This window comes from Tachyglossus aculeatus, chromosome X1, assembly GCF_015852505.1.
Source record: "Tachyglossus aculeatus isolate mTacAcu1 chromosome X1, mTacAcu1.pri, whole genome shotgun sequence".
NCBI lineage: Eukaryota > Metazoa > Chordata > Mammalia > Monotremata > Tachyglossidae > Tachyglossus > Tachyglossus aculeatus.
This window is the reverse complement of record NC_052101.1, coordinates 115,147,582-115,172,893: the sequence shown is the minus strand read 5'-3', so window position 1 is coordinate 115,172,893 and position 25,312 is coordinate 115,147,582. Positions and strand designations below refer to the sequence as shown.

Below are 25,312 nucleotides of genomic sequence, written 5' to 3'. Positions count from 1 at the left end.
AGTACAGTACTTACACAGTAAGTGCTTAACAAATACCACTATTATTATTATTATTATTGTTATTCTCTAGGCCTCAGTTCCCTCTTATGTAAAATGGGGATTAAAACTGTGAGTCCCATGTGAGACACAGACTGTGTTGAACCTGATTTGCTTGTACCTTTCCCAGTGTTTAGGACAGTGCCTGGCACATAGTAAGTGCTTAACAAATACCATTTAAAAAAGAGGTCACTCTAGGAAGGGTCCTGAGGAGTGAACAGTTTCCACTACTTATGTCTTATCTCCAAGGATCTATTATTATTGTTACATTTTACATTGTAATCATTTACATATTAATTTTGCAGGTGAATAATCTGTAATCCTATTGAATGAATGATATTGAATTAATTAATGAATTGATGAATAATCCCATTTTACAGATTAATAATAATAATATTTGCTAAGTGCTTCCTATGTGTCAAACACCGATGAAGATACAACCTAATCAGGTTGGACACAGTCCCTGTTCCACATGGGGCTCACAATCTCAACCCCCATTTTAAAGAGAAGACAACTAAGGCCCAGAGAAGTGAAGTGACTTGCCCAAGGTCACAGAGCAGACAAGTGGCAGAGCCAGGATTAGAACTCATCACCTTCTGACTCCCAGGCCCGTGTTCTATCCACTACGCCACGCCGCTTCAAAGCACTTAACAGACACACTGCCTCCCTGGGACAGGGGCTGATAGGGGCTATTCACCCCGGGTGAATGGAGGGGAAACTTAGTAGGAAAAGGGGCTTCAGCCCAAGTAGGATGCTACGACTCTGGGTTTCCAATTCCCAGTCTGGTGCTGTGTCCAGGAGAGGGCAGACCAGTGCCCCCAATCTGGTGCTCTGCATCCAGCAGAGGGCAGGGTGGTGCTCCCAATTGGGTGCTCCGTGCCCAGCCCTCACTTCTCAATGACTGTTCGGTCAGGCTCTGGTTCACTCGGGACTGTGGAATTGCCGTTTTATGGGGTGAGTTGAAGGACGGTTCACTCTCTCCTGGGACAGTTCTTGGGAGGACCTCATTCTATTCAACACAGTTACTGTCCTTTGGATGGGGGACAAGAGAAGAGGTGAGGGGAAGGGGATAATAACCCTTTCTTCCCGGTGGTTCCTTTGAAGTGTCTCTTTCTAGCTCCTTGGTAAGAACCATTGAAAAGGGGGAAATAACGGCTTATGCATCTCTTAGCCGTGGGGAATTACCAGTGGGGGCAACCAATCTGTGGTCCCTAAGGGGATTTGAAAATGTCTATGGCTGAGAGGGTTGGGAGAGCTTCTAGACTGTAAGTTCCCCTCTAGACTGTTAGCTCCTTGTGGTGTGACCTTGGGTAAGTCACTTCACTTCTCTGGGCCTCAGTTTCCTCGTCTGTAAAATGAGGATAAAATAACCTCGTCTCTCTGCCTCTACGACTGTGAGCTCCATGTGGGCCAGGGACTGTGTCTGATCTGATTATCTTGTACCTGCTATAGTGCTTGGCACACAGTAAACGCTTAGCAAATATCATTATTATGAGTTTAAAGATTTGGGGCACAGATTGTAGGAGTGTGCTGGAGATACACAAAGAGGGGAAAAAGTGGGGGCTGAGGATGGTTGGAGAAAAAAACAGAAGCTGAGGGGACTGGGGAAAGGCACTGAGATTGGAGAGCCCCAGTTTTTTAAATGGTATTTGTTAAATGCTTACTATGTGTCAATCACTGTTCCAAGTGGTAGGGATAGATATAGAAGTAGCATGGCCTAGTGGATAAAGCACGGGCCTGGGAGTCAGTAGGACCTGAATTCTAATCAATCAATCAATCAATCAATCAATCGTATTTATTGAGCGCTTACTATGTGCAGAGCACTGTACTAAGCGCTTGGGAAGTACAAATTGGCATCACATAGAGACAGTCCCTACCCGATAGTGGGCTCACAGTCTAAAAGGGGGAGACAGAGAACAGAACCAAACATACCAACAAAATAAAATAAGTAGGATAGAAATGTACAAGTAAAATAAATAAATAAATAAATAAACAGAGTAATAAATATGTACAACCATATATACATATATACAGGTGCTGTGGGGAGGGGAAGGCGGTAAGGCGGGGGGATGGAGAGGGGGACGAGGGGGGAGAGGAAAGAAGGGGCTCAATCTGGGAAGGCCTCCTGGAGGAGGTGAGCTCTCAGCAGGGCCTTGAAGGGAGGAAGAGAGCTAGCTTGGCGGATGGGCAGAGGGAGGGCATTCCAGGCCCGGGGGATGACGTGGGCCGGGGGTCGATGGCGGGACAGGCGAGAGCGAGGTACAGTGAGGAGATTAGTGGTGGAGGAGCGGAGGGTGCGGGCTGGGCAGTAGAAGGAGAGAAGGGAGGTGAGGTAGGAGGGGGCGAGGTGATGGACAGCCTTGAAGCCCAGGGTGAGGAGTCTCTGCCTGATGCGCAGATTGATCGGTAGCCATTGGAGGTTTTTGAGGAGGGGAGTGATATGTCCAGAGCGTTTCTGGACAAAGATAATCCGGGCAGCAGCATGAAGTATGGATTGAAGTGGAGAGAGACACGAGGATGGGAGATCAGAGAGAAGGCTAGTGCAGTAGTCCAGACGGGATAGGATGAGAGCTTGAATTAGCAGGGTAGCGGTTTGGATGGAGAGGAAAGGGCGGATCTTGGCAATGTTGCGGAGCTGAGACCGGCAGGTTTTGGTGACGGCTTGGATGTGAGGGGTGAATGAGAGAGCGGAGTCGAGGATGACACCAAGGTTGCGGGCTTGTGAGACGGGAAGGATGGTAGTGCCGTCAACAGAGATGGGAAAGTCAGGGAGAGGACAAGGTTTGGGAGGGAAGACAAGGAGCTCAGTCTTCGACATGTTGAGCTTTAGGTGGCGGGCGGACATCCAGATGGAGATGTCCTGAAGGCAGGAGGAGATGCGAGCCTGGAGGGAGGGGGAGAGAGCAGGGGCAGAGATGTAGATCTGGGTGTCATCAGCGTAGAGGTGATAGTTGAAGCCGTGGGAGCGAATGAGGTCACCAAGGGAGTGAGTGTAGATTGAGAACAGAAGGGGACCAAGCACTGAACCTTGGGGAACTCCCACAGTAAGAGGATGGGAGGGGGAGGAGGAGCCTGCAAAAGAGACTGAGAAAGAACGACCGGAGAGATAAGAGGAGAACCAGGAGAGGACGGAGTCTGTGAAGCCAAGGTCAGATAACGTGTTGAGGAGAAGGGGGTGGTCCACAGTGTCAAAGGCAGCTGAGAGGTCGAGGAGGATTAGGACAGAGTATGAGCCGTTGGATTTGGCATAATCCCGGCTCCACCACTTGTCTGATGAGTGACCTTAGGCAAGTCTCTTAACTTATGTTGCCGATTTGTACTTCCCAAGCGCTTAGTACAGTGCTCTGCACACAGTAAGCGCTCAATAAATACGATTGAATGAATCAACTTCTCTGAGCTTCGGTTCCCTCATTGGTAAAATGGGGATTAAGACAGTGAGCCCCATGTGGGACGGGGCCTGTGTCCAACTCGATTTGCTTGTATTCACCCCAGCGCTTAGTACAGTGCCTGACACATAGTAAGTCCTTAACAAATACCACAATTATTAGTAGTATATAATCAGGTTGGATACAGTCCCTGTTCCACACTGGGCTCACTGTCAAGTTGGAGGGAAAACAGGTGTTGCATCCCCATTTTGCAGTTGAGGAAATTGAGGCACAGAGCAGTGAAGTGACTTGCCCAATGTCACACAGCAGACAAGTGACAGAGGCGGAATTAGAATCCAGGTCCTTTGACTCCCAGGCCTGGGCTCTTTTCACTAGGCCATGCTACTTTCCAGTGAGGATGGTTCAGAGGGGTAAAGAACCCTGTTAGAGTTTGGATAAATTCTGTCCTTCCGTCTGTCTGTAAGTTTGAGACAGCATCTTTCTAGACTGTGAGCCCACTGTTGGGTAGGGACTGTCTCCATATGTTGCCAACTTGTACTTCCCAAGCACTTAGTACAGTGCTCTGCACACAGTAAGTGCTCAATAAATATGATTGATTGATTGATCTCCTCACCCCTTATTCAGCTGACCCTAGCCCCCAGTCTGAATAGTAGAGAAGGTAAAAAGATCTCTGCCTCTTTAAAAGTGCTTTGAATAAGGGGCCAGTTTTCCTTTTTATAGCTGATTTTGAGGGTGTGTTCCTTTAAGTAAACCTCTCAGCACTCTAAATAAAACTCCAAGGAGCAGTAATTACAGGGTCGGAGAACTCTCTATTGAGTGTCTCCAGCCCCCGGTTTAACTTTCGTTTCTGGGTCTAAGTCCCCCACCACTCTCTAAAAATAAACCCTGGAGTCCTGGACAGCAGGAGCTCAAAGTCCTTGAAAGGGACTGAGGGGCCCATTCCCCTGCTGCCCGACTCACATGCCCCAGCCAACCACTTCATGCCTGAGGTCTGAAAATATTATCCCTCCTTGGCCCGATATTCCCATGATTCCCACGTTACACCCTTTTCTCTTCTGCTCTCCTGGCCCTCAGTAGCAGCCTGGCCAGAGGGTGGTTCTTCCAGCTAAAGGCTTCAGGTTCAGTTGTTCCCTGGCATTGGAGCTGTGATTGAGTCAGAGTGACAGAGTGGCCCGGGAAGGGAAGGCTAAAGGACCTTGGCTGACTCTGGTGACCGGAGAGGGGGACACAATCCAGGCTGGATTCTTTGACCCTGCATCTCAGCCAGCTCCCGCCCTGGGGCCAGAAGACCTGGGTTCTCATCCCAACTCTGCCACTTGCCTGCTGTGTGACCTTGAGCAAGTCACTTAACTTATGTTAACTTATGCCCTAGTTTTGTCATCTGTAAAATGGGGAGAAAATACCTAACCCCGCTGCCCTCTTAGACTCTGAGCTCCATGTGGGACAGGGACTGTGTCTGAGCCAATGATCTTGCCCCTACCCCAGCGTTTAGCACAATCCTTGGCACACAGTAAGCGCTTAACCAATACCATTATAATCACCATCATCAGAATGAGTGTGACTCTGGGAGCATCTGGGTTTGGAGCTGGAACAGACAAGGATGTCCTGCTTAAAGCCAGTCTCATTTCAAACCACGACACTTTTCCAGGATCCATTTCATCACCCTTTGCCCTCTTCTGCTACCCAGCTCTGAGCCCCCTCCCATCAGTTTCTAGGAGATGGGAAGAGGAAGAGAGGCAGATGTGAGGAAAAGGGCCAAATGAGTGCAGGACCCAGGCAGGATCTGCCTAATTAAGTGCTGAAGTCAAGGCATGTGACAAGAACTTGTACTATCCCAGGGTCAAATCTTGTCCTGGGAATTCCACATGCCACCGTACCCCATTCTCCCCCATAGTCCCCAGGGCTGGGGGCGGGGGGGGGGGGGGCATCCCCAAGGTCTAGGCCCTGGAGGGAGCAGTGCTGAACCTCTGGCCTACTGGAAGCAACCTGGTACCCCAATAGCTTGGGCTGAGGAGGGAGGAGGTCCGGGGTGGGATCACTGACCGTTCCTCTCAAAGGCAATGGGGTGGTGTGGACTGTGGGCGGGAGGGAGGGGGAAATATCCAGGGGATTTTTTCTGAGGGATTTCAAAACCTTCCCCACCCCCTCTTTTGGTAACATAATTTGGTGGAAGCCAAGAACAAAGCTTTTTCACTCCTAATTAACTACATGTGCCAGTGGGACATGAAAATGGAGGGGGGGCCAGCCAATGCCATGGGAAACTTGGGCCCCCACTGCCCTTTCTTGATTTTATCCACTCCTCACTACTAAGCCCTGATGCTCTACCCCAATTCACCCGGTCTTCTTCTTTCAATTCTTCCTCCCTTCCCTTAGAAAAGTTTAACTTTCCAGTCTGGGGGCCATGCCAACCTGCTGTGGGTTTCATCATCCTCAGCTTGGGTTAGAGGCGGGGGCGGAGTGCCCTGTGCTGAAGCAGCTGCCCCCAGAGACAGATCAAAGTTTTCATGGCCTCCTCCACTCGCAAAACACACACACACACACACACACACAATAAATAAATAAAATAAAATAAAATAAATTTCCTGTTCATGTGCCCCCTTATGGTCTGGAGAGCATCTGCTCCCCAAAGCCACATCCTACCAATCCTAGCGACACTGTGCTGGGAAAGATGGGGGAGGTCTGTGGGGGACGATCCACGGGGACTGAATGTCTACCCAATTTGCTTCACTAATCAGTCCTGAGCCCCTCCTGGAGGGGGGAAGAACTAACCCAGGCCTCTCCAGACCTTGATCTCGTCTGGTTCGGGTTTAAATGCACCTAAGGAAGGTTGGGTGGCAGACAGCAGATTGATGGGAGTGACTGAAGGAGGGATGAGGGGGAGATGGAGGTGATATGGGGAGCCCAGGAGCCAGGGGGAAAGAAGCTTCCCAGACCAGTTCGTCTTCTCTCAGGGCCTCTTTGCCCCCTTCCCTAGAGTGTCCCTCTAAGAATAGGTGGCTTTGTCTTGCAGCATGAAATTTAGAGTAGAACTACGGCAGGAAATGTGTCCGCTAATTCTGTTGTACTCTCCCAAGTGCTTAGTACAGTGCTCCGCACATGGTAAGTACTCAATACATACCACTGATTGATTGATTAACCAGCCACAGCCCTTGACCACCTTGGACCCCTCCCCAACCAACCCCTTGCCACTCAGGGTCTCCTCTCAGGTCCTGTTCCCTTCCACCTCCCCTCCACCAGCAAATGTTGGAATACAACCAAGCAGCATCCAATCTCACTCCAGCTCAACCCTCCAAGAACCCATTCCCCAGATACTGTGTCCAAGGTTACAGAGCCAGTTGAGGGAGGGTGGGCAAAACCCAGGACTCCTTCCCAATTCTGCTCACCTTTCCCCTCAAAGTGTTTCCAACTGTTACAGCTTTGCTCCTCCTCCACCTTCCCCTCTCACCTTTCATTCGGGTAGTGTGAGGAGGCTCGTACACGGGCCTGGGAGTCAGAAGGACCTGGGTTCTAATTCCAGCTCCGTCACTTGGCTGTGTGACTTCGTGCGACATGGACTGTGTCCAACCCGATTATCTTGTATCTCCCCCAGCGCTTAGAACAGTGGTTGACACATAGTGCTTCACAGGTATTATCATCATTATTATTATTCCTGACACCTTCCTAGTTATCGCAACTCCTTCCCTCTTCCTATCTCCCAAGCTCTCCCATCTTCCAAGCGGCCAACTAGCTCTATGCCCCTCGAGGCCTCAGGTCCAAAGCTCGCTCTCAGGGCACTGGACGCCGTATCGGGGTCTGAGCCGTAGGGACGAACGGCTCAGCCACTCTCGGGCCCGGCGGCTGTCGCGACAAGTCGTGACAGACTTTTAGACTGTAAGCCCACTGTTGGGTAGGGACTGTCTCTATGTGTTGCCAATTTGTACTTCCCAAGCGCTTAGTACAGTGCTCTGCACATAGTAAGCGCTCAATAAATACGATTGATGATGATGATGACAGCAGGTCCCGCCAAACGAGGCTGGGAGGGGAAGGGGCAGTTAGTACCCGTGCCAGCCCCAGACCGGCAGACCCCCGGAGGGGTTTTGGGTGTCCTCCGCACCCCTCCGGGAGCCAGAGACCCGGCAAGCAGCCTCTGGTTCATCCCGAACCCTAACTCTGATCCGTCTCCCCTGGCCGTAACTGGGTGACACACGACCCCGACCTTCCCCCCGGCCGGCTTCTCCCCAGACCCCTCGCCAGAGCTCCGGGTCCCTTGAAAGGGCCGAGCTGAGAACGCTGCTTACCTGTCTCCCAGGGAGCAGGCGGCTCCCCTGGTCTCCTTCCCTCTGCCAGGCTCTGCAACAACGGACCCGATATCAGGAAGGCGAAGTGAGAGCACGGAGTTGCTCTTCGAGGCTCGGTGGCAGGTGCCCCCCCGGCTCCATGCGATCCTTCCCGCGCCCCGTCTCCGCTCCCCTTCTCCAAAGTTGGACGCTTTGGAAAGCCCTCGGCTCCCTCTCCGCCGTTTTCCGCCTCGATCTCCGCCGCCTGGTCCGGGGGCGTCAGGGACCGGCCGGCACAGCACCGCGGGGCGCGGATCCGGACCCTTACCCCGCGCAGCCCGCTCCCGGACTGGACCAGCCTCGCCCGACACCCGGCCAGGCCCCTCTGGGTTGCAAAAGACACCGAAGATCCGGGGGTTTTGCTATTTAAAGACCCCATAAAAAGCCCCCAAATTCGACACAAGCGACAACAATTGCTTTGAAGTGACGGCAGCGGCAGAAGGGGGAGGACGGAGCTCACTCTTCAGGACCGTGGGTTTCGAAGAAGGTTATGTGGGGCCACTCCAACTCTCTCTCATTTCCCTCCTTTCCTCTCTCAACCTCTGTCCCTCTCCTTCTCTCTCTCCCTCCCATTCTGCTCTCCCTGATCCCCAGTCAGATACACACTTTGCGTGGATGTGTGAGTACAGAGGTACACACAATAGCTGTGCGATTTGCGTTCGTGGCTCTCCCTGCATGCCTGTGCACGTGTGTGTGTGTGTGTGTGTGTGTGTGTGTGAGTATGGAGATGTAATTGTGCACAGCGCGCGCGCGCGCATACACACATATATCCCATATGTAGGCTCTCAAGAAAAGGGAGGGGGTGTTGGGTTGGAGGGAGGTCATATCAGGGCAGATGGTGCCACTGGATTGGCCGCCTGGAAAGTGGAGGCCTCCTCTCATTGGTCACAGAGCCTTAGTTTTTTTTTTTCTTTTCTTGAATGTCTAAGAGGGGATTGCAGACAATCTGCCAAGGCGCAGACGTTAACCGTTTGTGTGCCCAGGAGCAGCCGGGCCAAGAAGCCAAGCCAGTTTGTTGTTGGTTTTTTTTGTCTTCTCTCAGCCCCGCCCTAGACCCTGGTCCCAGTTTCTGCCGCCCCCCCCCCGCCCAATTTGTTCTCCTCCCCCCCTTAAACAGAGGTCGAGGGAGCCCGATCAAGTGTCTGGGGTCTTCTGTCTCCAACTGGGTTGGGCTGGAAGGCCAAAGTACCCAGGAGGTTGGGTGTTGCTGAGCTGGGCACGACTCTTGCCTTCAGTTTTCTCACCTATGAAACGGAGATGGGACTGATACAAAGTAGAGGGAGGAAGGGAGAGAGGGGGAGTCTGTTGCAGAAAGTGCTGAGCTGGAGGGAAGGACTGGGTGGAGACAGTAGCATCTCTCTCTCTTGTTCTGTCACTTGATTCCATTCCCCCTCCCTGTTCCAAACCAAGAAATGCAAACTAACAAGATGAACCCTGACCTGCTGCTGAGACGGAGATGAAAAGTCCCTCCCACCCTTACCCCACCATGTCCCTTCCCTTCAACCACCCACTCCCTAACTGCCGTTTAGCCAGGCTCGGCTCTGTCACCCAGCTGTGGCGCCAGTCTTCACTAATAATAATAATCCAGGCGATTTACCCCACAGATTTTCCTCCTCGAGCTCCCAGTACTTTTCCAGGGATCAGCTCACTTTAGTGACCCCACATCCTGGGAGCTAGGTGTCATGAGCTCCATTATGCAAGTGGGGAAATTAAGGCTCAGAAAGGTGAAGTGACTTGCCCCAGGATACACAGCAAAATTGGATATTTTGGCACCTTGGCCAGGATGCTCTCCCCACTCAAGCAATCAATCAGTTGTATTTATTGAGCCCTGACTGTGAGCAGCACACTGTACTGAGCACTTGGGAGAGTACAATACCACAGGGTTGATAGACCTGTTCCCTGCCTGCAAGGAGCCTGCAGTCTTGCTGGATCCTACTCCTTCCCTTCTGGTCCTCCGTAGCTCCCCCATCCCGCGCCAGGCACTGTACTAAGTGCTGAGGTAAACACAAAGATAATCAGGTTGGACACAGTCCCTGTCTCACATGGGGCTCAAAGTCTTAATCCCCATTTTACAGACGAGGGAACCGAGGTACAGAGAAGTGAAGTGACTTGCCCACGGTCCCACAGCAGGCAAGTGACGGAGTTGGGGATAGAACCCACGCCCTTTGACTCCTAGGCCCATCCGTGCTCTATCCATGAGACCACACTGCTTCTACCTCTTCCTCAAACCTGCCTTAGGCAGGTCTGGGGTGTTGGTCCCTCCTTGAGACTTTGTACTGATCCAGCCCCATGTGCCAACCCTCTGGGTCAGCAGTGATAGGGATGAGAGAGAGATCTCAGAGTTGGAGAGGGAGGCTGGGAGTTTGGACTATGGCTCTGTTGGGGCCAGGAGGTGTACTGAGTGGGGAGGAAAAGAGGGTGAGGATGAAGCTGCTCTTCCCCCATGCTGGCCTCCCAGACCCAAGCTGGGGGAACCTACCTATTATTCCCCCAAGTCTCTAATTATTTCCTGCCTAATGACCTAGCTCACAGGTCCCCAGTGCCAGCTTGCCAGAGAGTAAATAATAATTAGCCCTGCTCCCAAGCTGTGATTTCACCCCCTTTGATGTGCTTCCCCACCCTCCTCTTCCCTCCCCCTTCCCAGAAGCCCATGCACCACAGTTTATGATTTGTTGTCCTTGGATAGGGGAGGGGCTAAGGGGAAAGAAGGGTTTCCCCGGGGCTCCTGCTACAATGTGGAGACTCCCTAGGCTAAGCAGGGTTAGATTGGGTGGGGGTTGGGATGGGAAATCAGCTCAGGGCAGGAAGGGGGAGAGGGGCAGGACCAAGACTGCTCTCTTTCTCCCTTGGAGTCACAGAGAAGTGACCAGTGCTGCCCCCGAAGTCCCATCCTTCATCCAGTTTCCCTGGCCCTCTGCCCCTCTACCCTTGCCGGGGCAGGAAGCAGCAGAAGGGCCCTTGCCCATGCCCCCGAGGGACAACTGCTTTCGGGAGTTTCCTTTTCAGGGGTCTTCTTCACTGATGGGAGAGGGCGGGGATCCTTGATGGCGCAAATTCAGGGGCTGAGGAAGGTTGGGCATGTGCCGGCTTTCCAGATGCTGTTGATGGAGGTGGAGGCATCATCGTCTTCGACCAGGATGGGGGAGCCCGGTTGAGCTGGGCCCTTACCTGAGGGTTAAAGAAGGGTGGTGCCCTCTACTGGTCATTGCTGGACACTGCAGGTTTGTTTGGCTCCAAGATGGAGGGAAATAACTCAGGGTCACTGTCTGTGCAGAGCTATGAGATCCAGGTGCAAAACACTCCCAGGCCTGGGCTCTTTTCACTAGGCCACGCTAGAAAGAAAAGGAGAGGAGGAAAGACATGGAGAGCTCCCCAAACCCGAGTGCCTGCTGGACAGAGAGAAACATTCTGGACCCTTCCTCTCCCCCTGCCATTCCTCTTCCTCCTTGCCCACCTTCTGACTTCTGGGAGCCTCTGAGACAAGGGAGGAGGGCAGGTGCAAGGAAGGCCCTGTCTTCTTCTTCTGTTTTTCAAATGACACTTCAGAGCAGGGAGAGAGACTCTCAGTTTCTCCTGGCTGAGGTCTCTGCCAAGACTCTAAAAAAGCCGGGCTCCTTGCTTCCAGCTACGCCTTACCCCTGCCTTCTCAGTGAGTCCAGCTCTGCCAACTATCCACTCCTTACCATGCACCCCAAGCTGCCCTGTTCCTGGATTCACTCCTTCTCCCTGTCCTCCAAAGGCATCCTCCTTTCCCACTAGACTGTCAGCTCTTTGAGGGCAGGGATGGGATCTACAAATACTGTTGTATTGCCCTCTCCTGACTCATTGAGCACTTGCTTCTCTCTGCCTGGAATGCTATTCCCCCTCAAATTGGCCAAACCATGTCTCTTCCTTCCTTAAAGCCTTCCAAAAAAAGCCATCTCCAACTAATCTAGTGCAACTCCAACTCTAGTGCATTAGTTTAGTCTTTTTTTTAACTTTTGTTTTTACCAGTTGATTCAATGCTTTTTCTTTTTTTTGTGTCCACCCTTCTCCCACACTAGATTGTAAGTTTCTTGAGGGCAGGAACGGGGTCTTCTATGTTATTGCACTCTCCCAAGGGCCTAGTACAGTGCTCTTCATTCATTCAGTCAGTCAGTCAGTTGTATTTATTGAGTGTTTACTGTGTACAAAGCAGTGTACTAAGTGCTTGGGAGACTACAATATAACAATAAACAGACACATTCCCCGCCCATAGTGAGGTTACAGTCTAGAGGGGGAGACAGACATTAATAGAAATAAATAAATTACAGATATATACATAAGTGCTGTGGGGATGGGATGGGGAAGATGAATAAAGGGAGCAAGGCAGGGTGACGCAGAAGGGAGTGGGAGAAGAGGAAAGGAGGGTTTAGTCCGGAGGAGATGTGCCTTCAATAAGGCTTTGATGCAGGGGAGAGTAATTGTCTGTCAGATATGAAGAGGGAGGGTGTCCCAGGCCAGAGGCAGGACGTGGGTGAGAGGTCGGTGGTGAGAGAGATGAGATTCATTCATTCATTCAATCGTATTTATTAAGCGCTTACTGTGTGCAGAGCACTCTACTAAGCACTTGGGAAGTACAAGTTGGCAACATATAGAGATGGTCCCTACCCGACTGCAGGCTCACAGTCTAGATCAAGGTACAGTGAGAAGGTTAGCATTAGAGGAGCAAAGTGTGCGGGCTGGGTTATGGTAGGAGAGCAGTGAGGTGAGGTAGGAGGGGGGAAGGTGATTGAGTGCTTTAAAGCCAATGATGAGGAGCTTTTGTCTGATGCAGAGATAGATGGGCAACCACTGGAGTTTCTTGAGGAATGGGGAAACACGGTTTGAACATTTTTCTAGGAAAATGATCCGGGCAGCAGAGGGAAGGAATAAACTGGAGTGGGGAGAGATGGGAGGCAGGGGGTTCAGCCAGGAAACTGATACAGTGATCAAGGTGGGACATGATAAATGCTTGGATTAACGTGATAGCAGTTCGGATGGAGAAGAAGGGGCGGATTTTAGTTCTGCACACAGTAGGGGCGCTCGATAAATACAGTTGATAGTTTTTGTCTACCGTTTCACTTTCAGCAATGGGATATTTCTCTATTTGCATCTACTTTCTCACCCATTAGAGTGTATGTTTCCCAAGAGCAAGGATTGTGTCTTTTACTCCTTCAGTCTATCCTTTAAGTGCTCAATGCAGTGCCCTAGATACAGTAGACACCCAGTACATACTGATCTTCTTAAAGAGTGTTTAATTCCTCTTGTTGCACAAAAGAGATCAAGTGCGCAGACACACACACACACACACAGCTTTCCCTTCCCTGTGGCAACTTGAAGCTACCCCAGCCTCCTTTTCCAGTCGAGAGAGGGGATCAAGTGGCCCAGGGAACACTGAGAGAACACTGAGCCGGCGGGCTGAGCGGGACAAGCCACTGGGGAGGAGGCGGCAGGAAGCCAAGACCCGTTACAGGACAGGGAAGCTCGCGATGCTTGCGACACCACAGTGATTGTTTGCTCCTTTCAACAGCCGCATGTAGCCTTGTTCTCCCCATCTCTCTGACCAGCTGTGGAGAGAGCAGAGAAAGAGATGTAGACCCAGACAGAGAGATAGAGAGAGAGAGACACGTCCCCCCAGCATGAGTTCCCAGGATGGAAACAGTGGGAAAGGCTACTCATTTGCAAGTAACCCAACCACCCAGTTGCGCAGGGAAAGTGACCTTCTAAGCCCGGTGAGCAGATCAATTATAATAATAATAATTATTATTATGGTATTTGTTAAGCATGTACTATGCGCCAAGCACTGTTCTAAGCACTGAGGTAGATGCAAGGTAATCAGGTTGTCCCATGTGGGGCTCACAGTCTTAATCCCCATTTTACACATGAGGTAACTGAGGAACAGAGAAGTTAAGAGGCTTGCCCAGGGTCACACAGCAGACAAGTGACAGAACCGGGATTAGAACCCACATCCTCTGACTCCCAAGCCCGTGTTCTTTCCACTAAACCATGCTGCTTCTCACGGTTTATGGCTGATTATGGCTGATTTAATTGGTCTAATTCCCCAGAAATCTCCTGAGTAGGAGGGTAAACTGATAAAAAAATTTTGTGGGCCGACAGAATTTTTTCACTGGCTCACCTCTTGAGTATTGGCAGTAGTGGAGGGAAGAAGTGACGCAAACAATCCCAAACAACAGATGACACAAATTAAGAAAGGGGCACGCACTCGGCCCTGGAAGCTCTGGCATTAGTGAGACCTTAAATCTTCCACAATCTTCCACACTCACGGCGTAATGGAGTGTGGATTGGATTTGCAAAGCCGTTCTCTGGAGAGAAGTCTGTGCTAGATAATGGCTAAGCCGCCCCCAAACCATCCCACAGGTCTGTCCACATGGCGTAGCGTCCCTGGTCTGGGGCCAGGGATGCCTGGGTTCCCTAATAGCCCTGGCCCGGCCCCCCACCTCCCTCCCCCTCTGGCGCCCACCTGTTCTTCAGGATCCAATAATCCCAGTCTCCCCCTGGCTCCTTTGAGGTCCCATAGCCCACAACCAGCATTGCATGATTCACTTTCGGAGTGCAACTGTGGCTCGAGAAGATCCCTGGAGGAGGCAGAATAATAATTATGGTACTTGTTAAGCGCTTACTCTGTGCCAAGCACTGTTCTAAGGCAGAAGGCTGTGGAACTCTGTTGGCTGGGTTCCCCTACCTCTTGGAGCAGGGAGCATCCTTGGAGGCCAAGGAAGGAGAAGGAAGGGAAGGGATAAGTGGGGTGAAGAGGCCAATGGGGGTGGGAGGGGGAGGAAATGTTTTCACTCCATCCAGGGTGGAAAGAGCAGCAAAAGGAAACTGGACTGGACACAAGGAAGAACTTCCTGATGTCCAGAGCTGGGACACTGAGGGCAGCTGGGCAGTCATGGGGAATGGGAATCTCCGTCTCTGGAGAAATCTTAACACCTATCCTGAGTGGGTTAGGAGTTCCCCTGTACAGAGGCAGGAGGTTGGACCAGATGATCCCCTCCCCCATCTGGGGAAAGGAGAGGCTTCCTGTGGGACCTCTGGGGGAGAAGGGATGACCACCCTCCACTGCGCTCCCTGGTCACCAGCTGCTACCAGAGTGGTAGAAGAAGAAGGATCTGGCATCCACCGCGACAGATACGGGCCCAACTGTGGCCACCGCCTGCTCCAAGGCCTGCTCGTTGTCTTGGGCGACCATCATATATGAGGTACAGTTGCCAGCCTTCCCCTGCAGGCTGTAACGGCAGCTGATGTCATCCTGCAAAAGGAAAAAGCAAACCACCGGGCACCAGTCGGGAAGCAGCCAAGTGGACAGAGCCCAGGCCTGGGAGTCAGAAGACCGGGGTTCTAATCCTGGTTCCATCACTTGCCTACTGTGTGACCTCGGGCAAGTCATTTGATTTCTCTGGGCCTCAGTTCCCTCATCTTTGAAATGAGAGATTAAGTACCTGTTCTCTTCCCGCTTTGACTGTGAGTCCCATGTTGGACAAGGACTGTGTTCAGCCTGATTAGCTTGTATCAACCCCCAAGCGCTTAGTATTGTGCCTGACAGATAGTAAGCAGCATGGCTCAGTGGAAAGAGCATGGACTTTGGAGTCAGAGGTCATGGGTTTGAATCCTGGCTCTGCCACTTGTCAGCTGTGTGACTTTGGGCAAGTCGCTTAACTTCTCTGGACCTCAGTTACATCATCTGTAAAATGGGGATGAAGACTGTGAGCCCCCTGTGGGACAACCTGATCACCTTGTATACCCCCAGTGCTTAGAACAGTGCCTTGCACATAGTAAGCGCTTAATAAATGCCATTATTATTATTATTATTATTAAACACTTATATATCCTTGTCTTCCCTCCCAAACCTTGTCCTCTCCCTGACTTTCCCATCTCTGTTGACGGCACTACCATCCTTCCCGTCTCACAAGCCCGCAACCTTGGTGTCATCCTCGACTCTGCTCTCTCATTCACCCCTCACATCCAAGCCGTCACCAAAACCTGCCGGTCTCAGCTCCGCAACATTGCCAAGATCCGCCCTTTCCTCTCCATCCAAACTGCTACCCTGCTCATTCAAGCTCTCATCCTATCCCGTCTGGACTACTGCACTAGCCTTCTCTCTGATCTCCCATCCTCGTGTCTCTCTCCACTTCAATCCATACTTCATGCTGCTGCCCGGATTATCTTTGTCCAGAAACGCTCTGGACATATTACTCCCCTCCTCAAAAACCTCCAATGGCTACCGATCAATCTGCGCATCAGGCAGAAACTCCTCACCCTGGGCTTCAAGGCTCTCCATCACCTCGCCCCCTCCTACCTCACCTCCCTTCTCTCCTTCTACTGCCCAGCCCGCACCCTCCGCTCCTCCACCACTAATCTCCTCACTGTACCTCGCTCTCGCCTGTCCCGCCATCGACCCCCGGCCCACGTCATCCCCCGGGCCTGGAATGCCCTCCCTCTGCCCATCCGCCAAGCTAGCTCTCTTCCTCCCTTCAAGGCCCTGCTGAGAGCTCACCTCCTCCAGGAGGCCTTCCCAGACTGAGCCCCTTCTTTCCTCTCCCCCTCGTCCCCCTCTCCATCCCCCCGTCTTACCTCCTTCCCTTCCCCACAGCACCTGTATATATGTATATATGGTTGTACATATTTATTACTCTATTTATTTATTTATTTATTTATTCTACTTGTACATTTCTATCCTACTTATTTTATTTTGTTGGTATGTTTGGTTCTGTTCTCTGTCTCCCCCTTTTAGACTGTGAGCCCACTGTTGGGTAGGGACTGTCTCTATGTGATGCCAATTTGTACTTCCCAAGCGCTTAGTACAGTGCTCTGCACATAGTAAGCGCTCAATAAATATGATTGATTGATTGATTGATTGATATACCACAGTTATTACTACCATCATCATTATTATTAGGACTGGATTCCTACTGTGTACAGGATCCTGGGGGACAGACAGGAAGAGTGAAAGATGCACTTCCCCAACTAATCCCCACCATTTTGGTCATGCCCTGTCCTCGGCAATCCACACACACACACACACACACACACACACACACACACACACACACACACACACACACATTGATCTGTTCACCTGTTCTTTGTTTAGAGATGGCAAATGTACCTCGTACATACCCTGCACATAGCAGGTGTTCAGTCAATACCAGGAGGAAGGGGGGCTATTGATGAAGACAAAGACAGGAGCAGTGGACAGGAAGCAGAATCTTTGAGAGTGAGAAATGGTGAAGGAGGATGGCTTGCCCTCTTCCCCCACGCTGCACCCCTCCCAGGGGAGAGTGCGACCTTACCCTGCCCACATAGGGGTACAGGTCCTCTGCGTCAATGCCCCCATTGGCTCGCACGTACTCAAAGGCACCGATGTACTGCCCGCCCCGGCAGCCCACATTCCCTTGCTTCCAGGAACAGTCCACCAGATTCTGTTCGCTCAGAGACACCATCTTCCCTGTGGCTTTGAACACCAAGGCCTCCAGGGCTCCTGTGGCGCTGAAGGCCCAGCACGATCCGCAGAGACCCTGTGGAACAATCGCAGGAAGCCAACTGGATCAGCTAAGCCGCCTTGACCGACCCACCCACCCACCCACACCTCCAGTAGGGGTCCTGGCTCTTTGCGCTCGACTCCCAGCCTCACCGACCCCAGGCCACTGACAAGACTTGCGAGTTTCCTGCCTGGGCTGAAACACCCCCAAATGGGAGCTTTCTGGCTGGTCAGTTCGTTGAAGCCCGCTCTGTCCCAGACTACTCCTGCCTAAATTCTCAGTTTCTTTTGGTCCCCATGCTTAAAATGAACAGTTGGTGCTTATGTCCAGGAGGCTGGGAGGAACTGGAGGACAGTGGCTCTCATGGACACCCATCTGCGAGGTCAGAGAGGAACCGCCCGACACTAAGGGGAATGGTCCCCTCACCCCAACTTAAACCTCCAGTAACCCAGCATGCTCCCACTTTCAGGCAGTCTCCATTCTCACAGCAACCAGGCTACCCACACACATGTGTACATGTACACACACACACACACACACACACACACACACACACACACACACACACACACACACACACACACACACACACACACACACACACACACACACACACACCTCCCCCCCAGACAGGAATCCCTTACTTCACTGTGCAGGAGGAAGAAATGGAGGCCTCGAGACCAGGTGATTTGATCGAGATCACATAACTGCATAACCGGCCCCAGGGGAGAGAACAAGTGGCAGCCCCTGTAGTCCCTCATGCCAGGTGAACTCACCTGATTCTTCACGGGGGTCACATAACCCTTCATGCGCCAGTCCACCTCCTTGGGCCCCTCCCACGACGCCTTACTCCGGAACCACGCTTGCTCCCGCCCAGACCGAAGAGCTCCCCCAAGGTTGGGGCGAAAGCCATTCAGCCGCTTGTGAAGCTCTTCATTTGTCTGTGGGGACAAGCAGATGGGGTGGGAATGAGCAGGAAGAGGCAGGTCCCCCCCCCCACCAATTGATCACCAAGCTCCACAGGTCATAGCATCCCACCCACCCGCTGCCCTCTGCAAGGCCCTCACCAACTTCCCTGGCTGGGAAGCTCAGAATGGATCGTGGGTGGCCACGGATGGATTTCTGGTAGAACCAACCGCTCCCATCCCTCCCAACTGCACCTCCTGCATCCCCACAGTTCTGGACCGGCACAGGGGAAACTCCCTAGCCATTACCAGCGACGGGGGAGAAGGCCGATAATGGAGCCCCAAGAGACGAGAGGAGCTGCTGGAGGTGTGGTGGGGGGATACTGACAAACAACTCTGCCGGAGTCACATACCTGGTCCCCAAAGTGGTTCATTGCCAGACGGTAGCTGTGCTTCCCCAAAGCCATCTCCTCATTGTGCCGCTCGATCGCCCGCCAGTTCCTCTCCCAGGTTGCCCTGCGAAACACCTCCTCGGCTTCCTGCGGAGGCTGGGGGTGAGGGAGTGGCCGAGGCGGGAGCAGCCTCGGGTGAAATCTCCTCCGGTAGCCCGTCAGAGCGGCCAGTGGCCTCTCGGCACATGCCAGCAGGCCTGAGCCCTCTCAGATGGCCTGCTGCTCCAGGTGGAGACTTGAAGGGTTAAACTGGAGCCCAGGCTCTGCTCCCCTTGGGCTGCAAAGATGCTCAGTGGCTATGCTTAGTTCTTCATAAAAACAAAACAAAACAGATAGCAGCAGCAGCAGCAGTTCCAAGCAGGTAATATGAATTACCCAGGCCACCAGTGCCGGGGCTGTGAGTCACCCAGCCCAGAGAGGTGTGGGGGCTGAGGACCCCCAAGCCCAGAGGCCCTGGAATTGAGCCCAGAAAAAAAATAAGCCCTACTCACCACAGAATAGTTTTTCCTGTGCAGGACCTTCCAGCGCCACCATCCCTCATCCAGGCTCAAGTCCGATGTCCCAGCCACGTCCATCAGGACTGGGAGGGTCAGAATCAGTGTGAGCCAGGGCATGATGGTCCCCTGCTGGGCACATCAGAGAGACCAAAGTGAGATTTCCCCAGCCCCTCAGCTCCTTCCACGGGGACCGAGGCAGGCAGCCTTCAGCACAGTCTTCCTGGACGTCAGATGGCAGACGCTAGGTTGCATTTACTCCTGGACCCGATCCTGGGAAGCCTTGGCTTAGTGGATAGAACACGGGCCTGGGAATCAGAAGGACCTGGGTTCTCATGCCAGCTCCACCACTTGTCTGCTGGGTGACCTTAGGCAAGTCACTTAACTTCTCTGGGCCTCCGTTCCCTCAAATGTAAAATGGTGATTAAGACCGGGATCCCCATGTGGGGCAGGGACTGTGTCCAACTGAATTAGCTTGTATCTACCCCAGTGCTTAGAACAGGTGCTTTACACATAGTAAGCAATTAACAAATACCACCGTTGTTTTTGTTGACCAAAAGTCTACTCCCGTTTTGAGGAAGTGATGAGGGTGGATTAGACCACCCAACCTATAGTGTAGCTGGTAGATGTGGAATTTGATCCAAAAAGGCAAAATGCATAAATGCGTTTACACTGAGGTTAGGAACCTAAAATGTGGGTCGATTGGTGGGCGGGTGGGTTAGAGGGGCCCGGGGACTGATGGCAGTGCCTTGTGAGTGCCTTAGACATCACTAGACTCTCTGAGACCTGATACAGAGAAGAAAACCAGTGTGACACAGTAATGCCAAGCTACCCAACTCTCTGGGAAAGGCTGGGAGGGGCCGCCCACCCAGTAATGACAACAAGAGGACACCCATGGAATCTATGGACTGAAATCCCCAATTTGAACACAAATATCTTCGGAGGACTGTCCAAGGGACACCAGACCAGGATGAGGAAAATGGTCAGGAAACACTAGGGGAGTCGGAGAGGCCGGACAGTGAGGAACAGTGGGAGACTGGAATTCTCCTCACATGCATTGGCTGAGTGATTCATCAGGACAGGAAAAGAGGTGAGGATTTTGGAGAGGAACACGGGCTGTTTTCTGGAACAGCTAGTCATAGAGTCAACAAGGAGAAAGAATACACTGGACCTCATTCCAAAGTGCAAGAGGTGTAGGTAGGAGAGCCACTCTCTAATGGTGACCTTGCCTTGATCAAATACAACATTCTTTCTGGGGGAGGGAAGAGCCCAAAATACATAACACAGCGTTGTTCAATGTTAGAAGAGGAACTTACACAGTTGAGGAGGGCTGAAGGGGCTTGGAAAAATACAAGTGAATTACTGGAGGCTGTTAAAAAACACCATTTTAGAGGCCCAGGTCAAATGCATCGGGTACCCAAACAAACCCTGCAGGGCTAACCAGGGGGGTGAACTTGGTCACAAGTGGGGAGAGGTCCTTTCCTAATAATAATGATGGCATTTATTAAGAGCTTACTATGTGCAAAGCACTGTTCTAAGCACTGGGGAGGTTACAAGGTGATCAGGTTGTCCCACGGGGGGCTCACAGTCTTAATCCTCATTTTACAGATGAGGTAACTGAGGCACAGAGAAGTGAAGTGACTTTCCCAAAGTCACACAGCTGACAATTGGTGGAGCCGGGATTTGAACCCATGACCTCTGGCTCCAAAGCCCATGCTCTTTCCACTGAGCCACGCTGCTTCCTAAATGGGACAGGGTCAGCACGCCCCTACTCCCAGTTCCCAAATGGAACCTCCTCCCCTCCAAAAATCAATGGCATTTATTGAGGGAGTACTGTGTGCAGAGCACTGTGCTAAGCGGTTGACATAGGCAAGAGGAAGGCAAGGGCAAGAAGCCTGGGAAGGGGGTCCCTGTGGACAGGTCCCTCCAACCCTCCAAATCCTGTTCCCCTCTTTTCTCTAGCTGGGATCCACCCCTGGATATGGCGGTATGAAGGACTCAAAAGGGGCTGGGGTGAGGAAGTTGGTCATGAGAGAGAGGATAGGGTTCAGGAGAACCGAGTTCTAATCCTACCGCCAGCCTTCGAATGTCTCCAAGCGAGTTTCTTACCCCCTTCAGTGCTACAGTATGCCCCGTCTTTAAAATTTTTGAGGGAGGAAACACCGGCCCTTACTGAGCTAACAGGGAAGGCGGAAATGAAAGCCCAGTGGGGAAATAAATTTTTCTAGAAACTCAAGGCTTCCTGGAAGATACCGAGTCGAGAGGGTGGGAGTCAAGAGGCTCCAGGGTAGATGAAACGCTCCCTACCTTGGCTTCTGCTGCTTCTTGTGACGCACCCGAACTACTGAAGGGGCTCGGAAAAAGCTGCACCTATTTCTGCACTTACTTCCTCAGTGTTTCATCCCCCCGCACCCTCCCAGCCCATGGGTGGCTGACACAATACCACTAGAGACCGTTGTCAGGAAGCCAGCCTGCACCACAGAATGAGCTCACGTTCCCCCCCTTCACACACACACTGGGGGCGCGAAGTGATATGTGTGTGTGGCCAGGGGAGCTGAATCGTAGGAGTCAACTTTTCAGTCTGAACTGGGGGGGTGGGGAGAAGCCAGGGGGTTATGGGCCTGGGTAGGGAGTGGCAGGGAGGCTGCACAGATAGAACAGGTCAGAAAGCCCTGATCTGGAGTTTCTCTGGTACCGCTGGGAAGCTCTGGGGGTCCTGTCGGAGCCCAGGGGGGAGCCAGGCCGGAAGTCTGGTGACTTCATCGGCACTTGGGAACTGGGGTATGGGAGAGCAATGGTCTCCATGGAGTTGGTGTCTCACCTGGTATCTAGGATCCCTGATACCAGTACTGCTTGGATGGGGGCATCCCCGGCCAGAGTCCTGCCAATGTCTCCACAGCTGGCCAGCCCAGCTGGCTGCCCGGCCTAGAGTCTCCTTCTTTACCCTCTCCCAGTAACCTAGACTGAGGAGCCCTTTGGTGGCTTCAGTAAGAGAGGGTGGAAGAAGGGAGTGACAGAGATGCAATATTTCCTGGTTGGAGCAAGGGAGGATTTCTCCAAGGCAGCCCCTGACCCCAGCAGCTCCCCTTGGCATTATCCCTGACTCCTCTCAATCATTCAGCCCACATTTTCAATCCATCACTAAATCCTGTCGGTTCCACCTTCACATCATCTCTGAAGTCCACCCTTTCCTCTCCATCCAAACTGCTACCACGTTAATACAATCATCCTAATCTGGCTTGATTACTGTATCAGCCTCCTGGCCGACCTCCCTGCCTCCTGTCTCTCCCCACTCTAGTCCATACTTCACTCTGCTGCCCGGGTCATTTTTCTACAAAAGCATTCAGGCCATGTTTCCTCACTCCTCAAGAAACTCCAGTGGTTGTCCATCCACCTCCGCATCAAACAGAAACTCCTCACCCTTGGCTTAAAAGCACTCGATCACGTTGCCACCTCCTACCTCACTGTTCTCTTTCTCCAACCCAGTCCGCACACTTCGCTCCTCTAATGTTAACCTTTTCACTGTACCTCGACCTCGTCTATCTCGCCGCCGACCTCTCGTCCACGTCCTGCCTCTGGCCTGGAATGCCTTCCCTCTTCATACCTGACAGACAGTTACGCTGTCTCCCCCTCTAGACTGTGGGACTGTGTAAGCTCATCATGGGCAGGGAACGTGTCTGTTTATTGTTGTATTGTACTCTCCCAGTCACTTAGTACAGAACTTTGCCTATGGCAAGCGCTCAATAAATACGACTGACTGACCAACTGGCTGACCTTCGGAGTCTACAGGAATAGGAGAAGGGCCAGTGTCCTGCCTCCAGGGCAAGTAGCTTCTTCCTAGACATGTCCAGTGCTGGATTACCTCTCTCCGCCCCTATTGCACAGGGTATCTGTGGTCAGTTATGCAACCCTGTTGCAAGGCTGGTGGCAGACTGACTTCCTGCCAGGGTAGGGACGCAGCATTGCCTAGTGGAAAGAGTATGGGGCTAGGAGTCAGGAGGTCTGCCAAGTGACCTTGGGGAAGTCACTTAACCTCTCTGGGCCTCAGTTTACTCATCCATCTAATGGGGAGAAGATAGATTGTGAGCCCCAGATGGGTCAGGAACTGCGTCCAGTTGGATAATCTTGTATCTACCCCAGTGCTTAGCACAGAGTAAGCGCTTAATAAATGCCAAAATCATAATTATTATTATTACCATCATGATTAGGATTTGATTGCTCATGAATCTCAGGTGCCTCCTGGAACCCCCTCCCTCCCCAAATCTGCAAGATCAAAGTCCTCCCGATGTTGAAAGTCCTCCCCCAAAAATCCCATCTCCTCCAGGAAGCCTTCCCCGATTCACTCCCGACATACCAAGTCACATCACCCCAATATCCACTCCTACCCTTCATGTATTTATTCCTACCCTTCCTCAGCACTTGTGTATATGTGCATAACCTACTGTCCAGTAAGCCATTTATCTTGATTTACTCTAGTTGCAGATATTCTTATCGCTGTCTTCCCTGTTAGAGCGTAAGCTCTTTGTGGGTAGGGAACACACCTCATGCTTCTGTGGTACAGATGTGAAAGCCAAAGATACTTCAAGTGCTAATTGTCAAAGTAGGCTAGGATCTGAGAGCTCCCTCTCCCCGCTTCCAGCCCCATTAGATCCAGTCACGCTAGCCAGTTCAAAACAGTGACACCCATGGCACCGCGGCCACAAAGTACCTCAAAATGTTCACCTGCGTCAGCCGTGGCCATCAGCCGTGGTCCCTAGTCGCTCTAGCCGTGGCCCCAGCCTTGGTCTCCAGCTGCAGCCCCATCCAACAGCTCTTAGCCGTGCCGGCCGGATCGGGTGGACGTGCTTTCCACCAGGCCCGCAGCAGGTACTGTACTTCTTGCTGCCGTCTTCACGCCGAGGTCCCATGGGTAACCCCGCCTCCCCCTCCCTGCTGTGGGAATGGAGACTGGGACCAACCAGGGCGGACCAGATCAGATGGGGGCAACAGCTGGTGCTGTGGGCGTGACTGCCAGGGCCAGCGCGCTGCCCTTTCCCTCCCCTGTCCCTTCCCCTTCCTGGATGGGGCAGGGAGGCAAGTTGGGGGACGTTAATTGGAGCTAGCCAGGTTGGCAGCAACAGTTATCACTATGAACAAAGTTCAAAAACAGAAAATCCTGGTGGGAAGGGTGGGAAGAGCTGTGGAGGAGGAGGATGAGTTTGGGGCTCCGGGTGGGGCAGGAAAACCCCTAGACACAGGGAAGGGGAATACACGAGGGGAGGGATTTTCAGGGTGATTTTTTACTTACCTATAGGGTCCGATCATCAGGCAGGGCTGGTTTTAACGAATGGCAAGCAATGTGGGCAGGGATCGTGTCTGTTCATTGTTGTATCATATTCTCCCAAGTACTTAGTACAGTGCTCTGCACACGGTGAGCGTTCAATGAATATGATAATGAATGAATGACATGGGAAAAGTAACCCATGGTTACAGCCATGTTTTAGAGGATCACATGGTGTCTCAGGTGCTTAGTACCATGCTTTGCATACAGTGGGTGCTCAGTAAACATCATTACTAGTTGCCTCAATGTTGAATGCGGTCGAGTGATGCTGAATGAACTGCTCAAGGAGCCAGATGTGGCATCCACAGAGAGGCCCTGGTCTCACAATCACAGAGAAGATTGATCTGTGCTAGACTAACCAACTCCCAACCCCGCAGTGTTGTCCCCTCCCAAGCGCTTAATATAGTGCCCTGCACACAGCAAGCACTCAGTGAGTGCCACTGATTGACCGTCTGACGGACCACACTTCCAGTTAGATCTGCAGCTTGACACGCTGAAGCACTCACTGCGCTTACGGCAGCTCCCCTCAACATAGCTTCACTGGGCGGATCGTATGCAAAGGGACGACAGCTAGATGATACCTAAGCAGCTGCCATAGGATGAGCAGAAGTGGGATATCTGGAAACACTTTTAAGGACAGCCCAGGGCGGATTTGGAAGAGGCAGCATCACAATCAAAAGCTGGGAGGCAACTTTGGCGGCCAAACCGGCACGGTGCACTACGATCCCTTAAGAGCTCCGAGAGGATGGAGGGACTGGTGAAAATGCCAAAACCATCCCAGGTGCTGCCAACAAACCAAACAGCACAAAAGAAGGCAGCCTTGGGGTGGGCACTGCGGTTGGGACTGTCAGTCTTACATCCACATCCATAGGTGAACTTTTTCATTAGTTGTGCCATCTTCAA

The 25,312-nt window shown here is 52.1% G+C and overlaps 1 protein-coding gene across 6 annotated transcripts; it reads right to left on the bottom strand.

Moving 5' to 3' along the window:
- Nucleotides 1-12,976: 12,976 nt before the first annotated feature.
- LOC119950477 (procathepsin L-like) lies at nucleotides 12,977-23,944 on the bottom strand. 6 transcript variants are annotated; one of them, XM_038772910.1, is made up of 8 exons: nucleotides 23,798-23,944; nucleotides 19,087-19,221; nucleotides 18,557-18,682; nucleotides 18,015-18,179; nucleotides 17,050-17,274; nucleotides 14,846-15,008; nucleotides 14,220-14,334; nucleotides 12,977-13,305 (listed from the first exon to the last, which is right to left on the bottom strand). In XM_038772910.1, exons 1-8 carry the CDS (start codon nucleotides 23,828-23,830, stop codon nucleotides 13,206-13,208), a joined length of 1,062 nt encoding a protein of 353 aa, XP_038628838.1. In that variant the 5' UTR covers nucleotides 23,831-23,944; the 3' UTR covers nucleotides 12,977-13,205. The 6 variants fall into 6 exon arrangements, with proteins under 6 accessions (XP_038628838.1, XP_038628839.1, XP_038628840.1 ...); XM_038772911.1 differs by having other exon boundaries at nucleotides 19,087-19,218; XM_038772912.1 differs by having other exon boundaries at nucleotides 23,812-23,944.
- Nucleotides 23,945-25,312: the final 1,368 nt, after the last annotated feature.

Bases quoted from the DNA above. Each gene is read 5' to 3' on its own strand.
- LOC119950477 (XM_038772910.1), bottom strand. From the start codon at position 23,830: ATGGCCACGGCTGACGCAGGTGAACATTTTGAG. The intron at 18,683-19,086 runs GTGAGTAGGGCT...CAGCCTCCGCAG, and splicing joins ACAGGAAAAACTATTCTGTG to GAAGCCGAGGAGGTGTTTCG. The intron at 17,275-18,014 runs GTGAGTTCACCT...ATTGTTCCACAG, and splicing joins TGACCCCCGTGAAGAATCAG to GGTCTCTGCGGATCGTGCTG.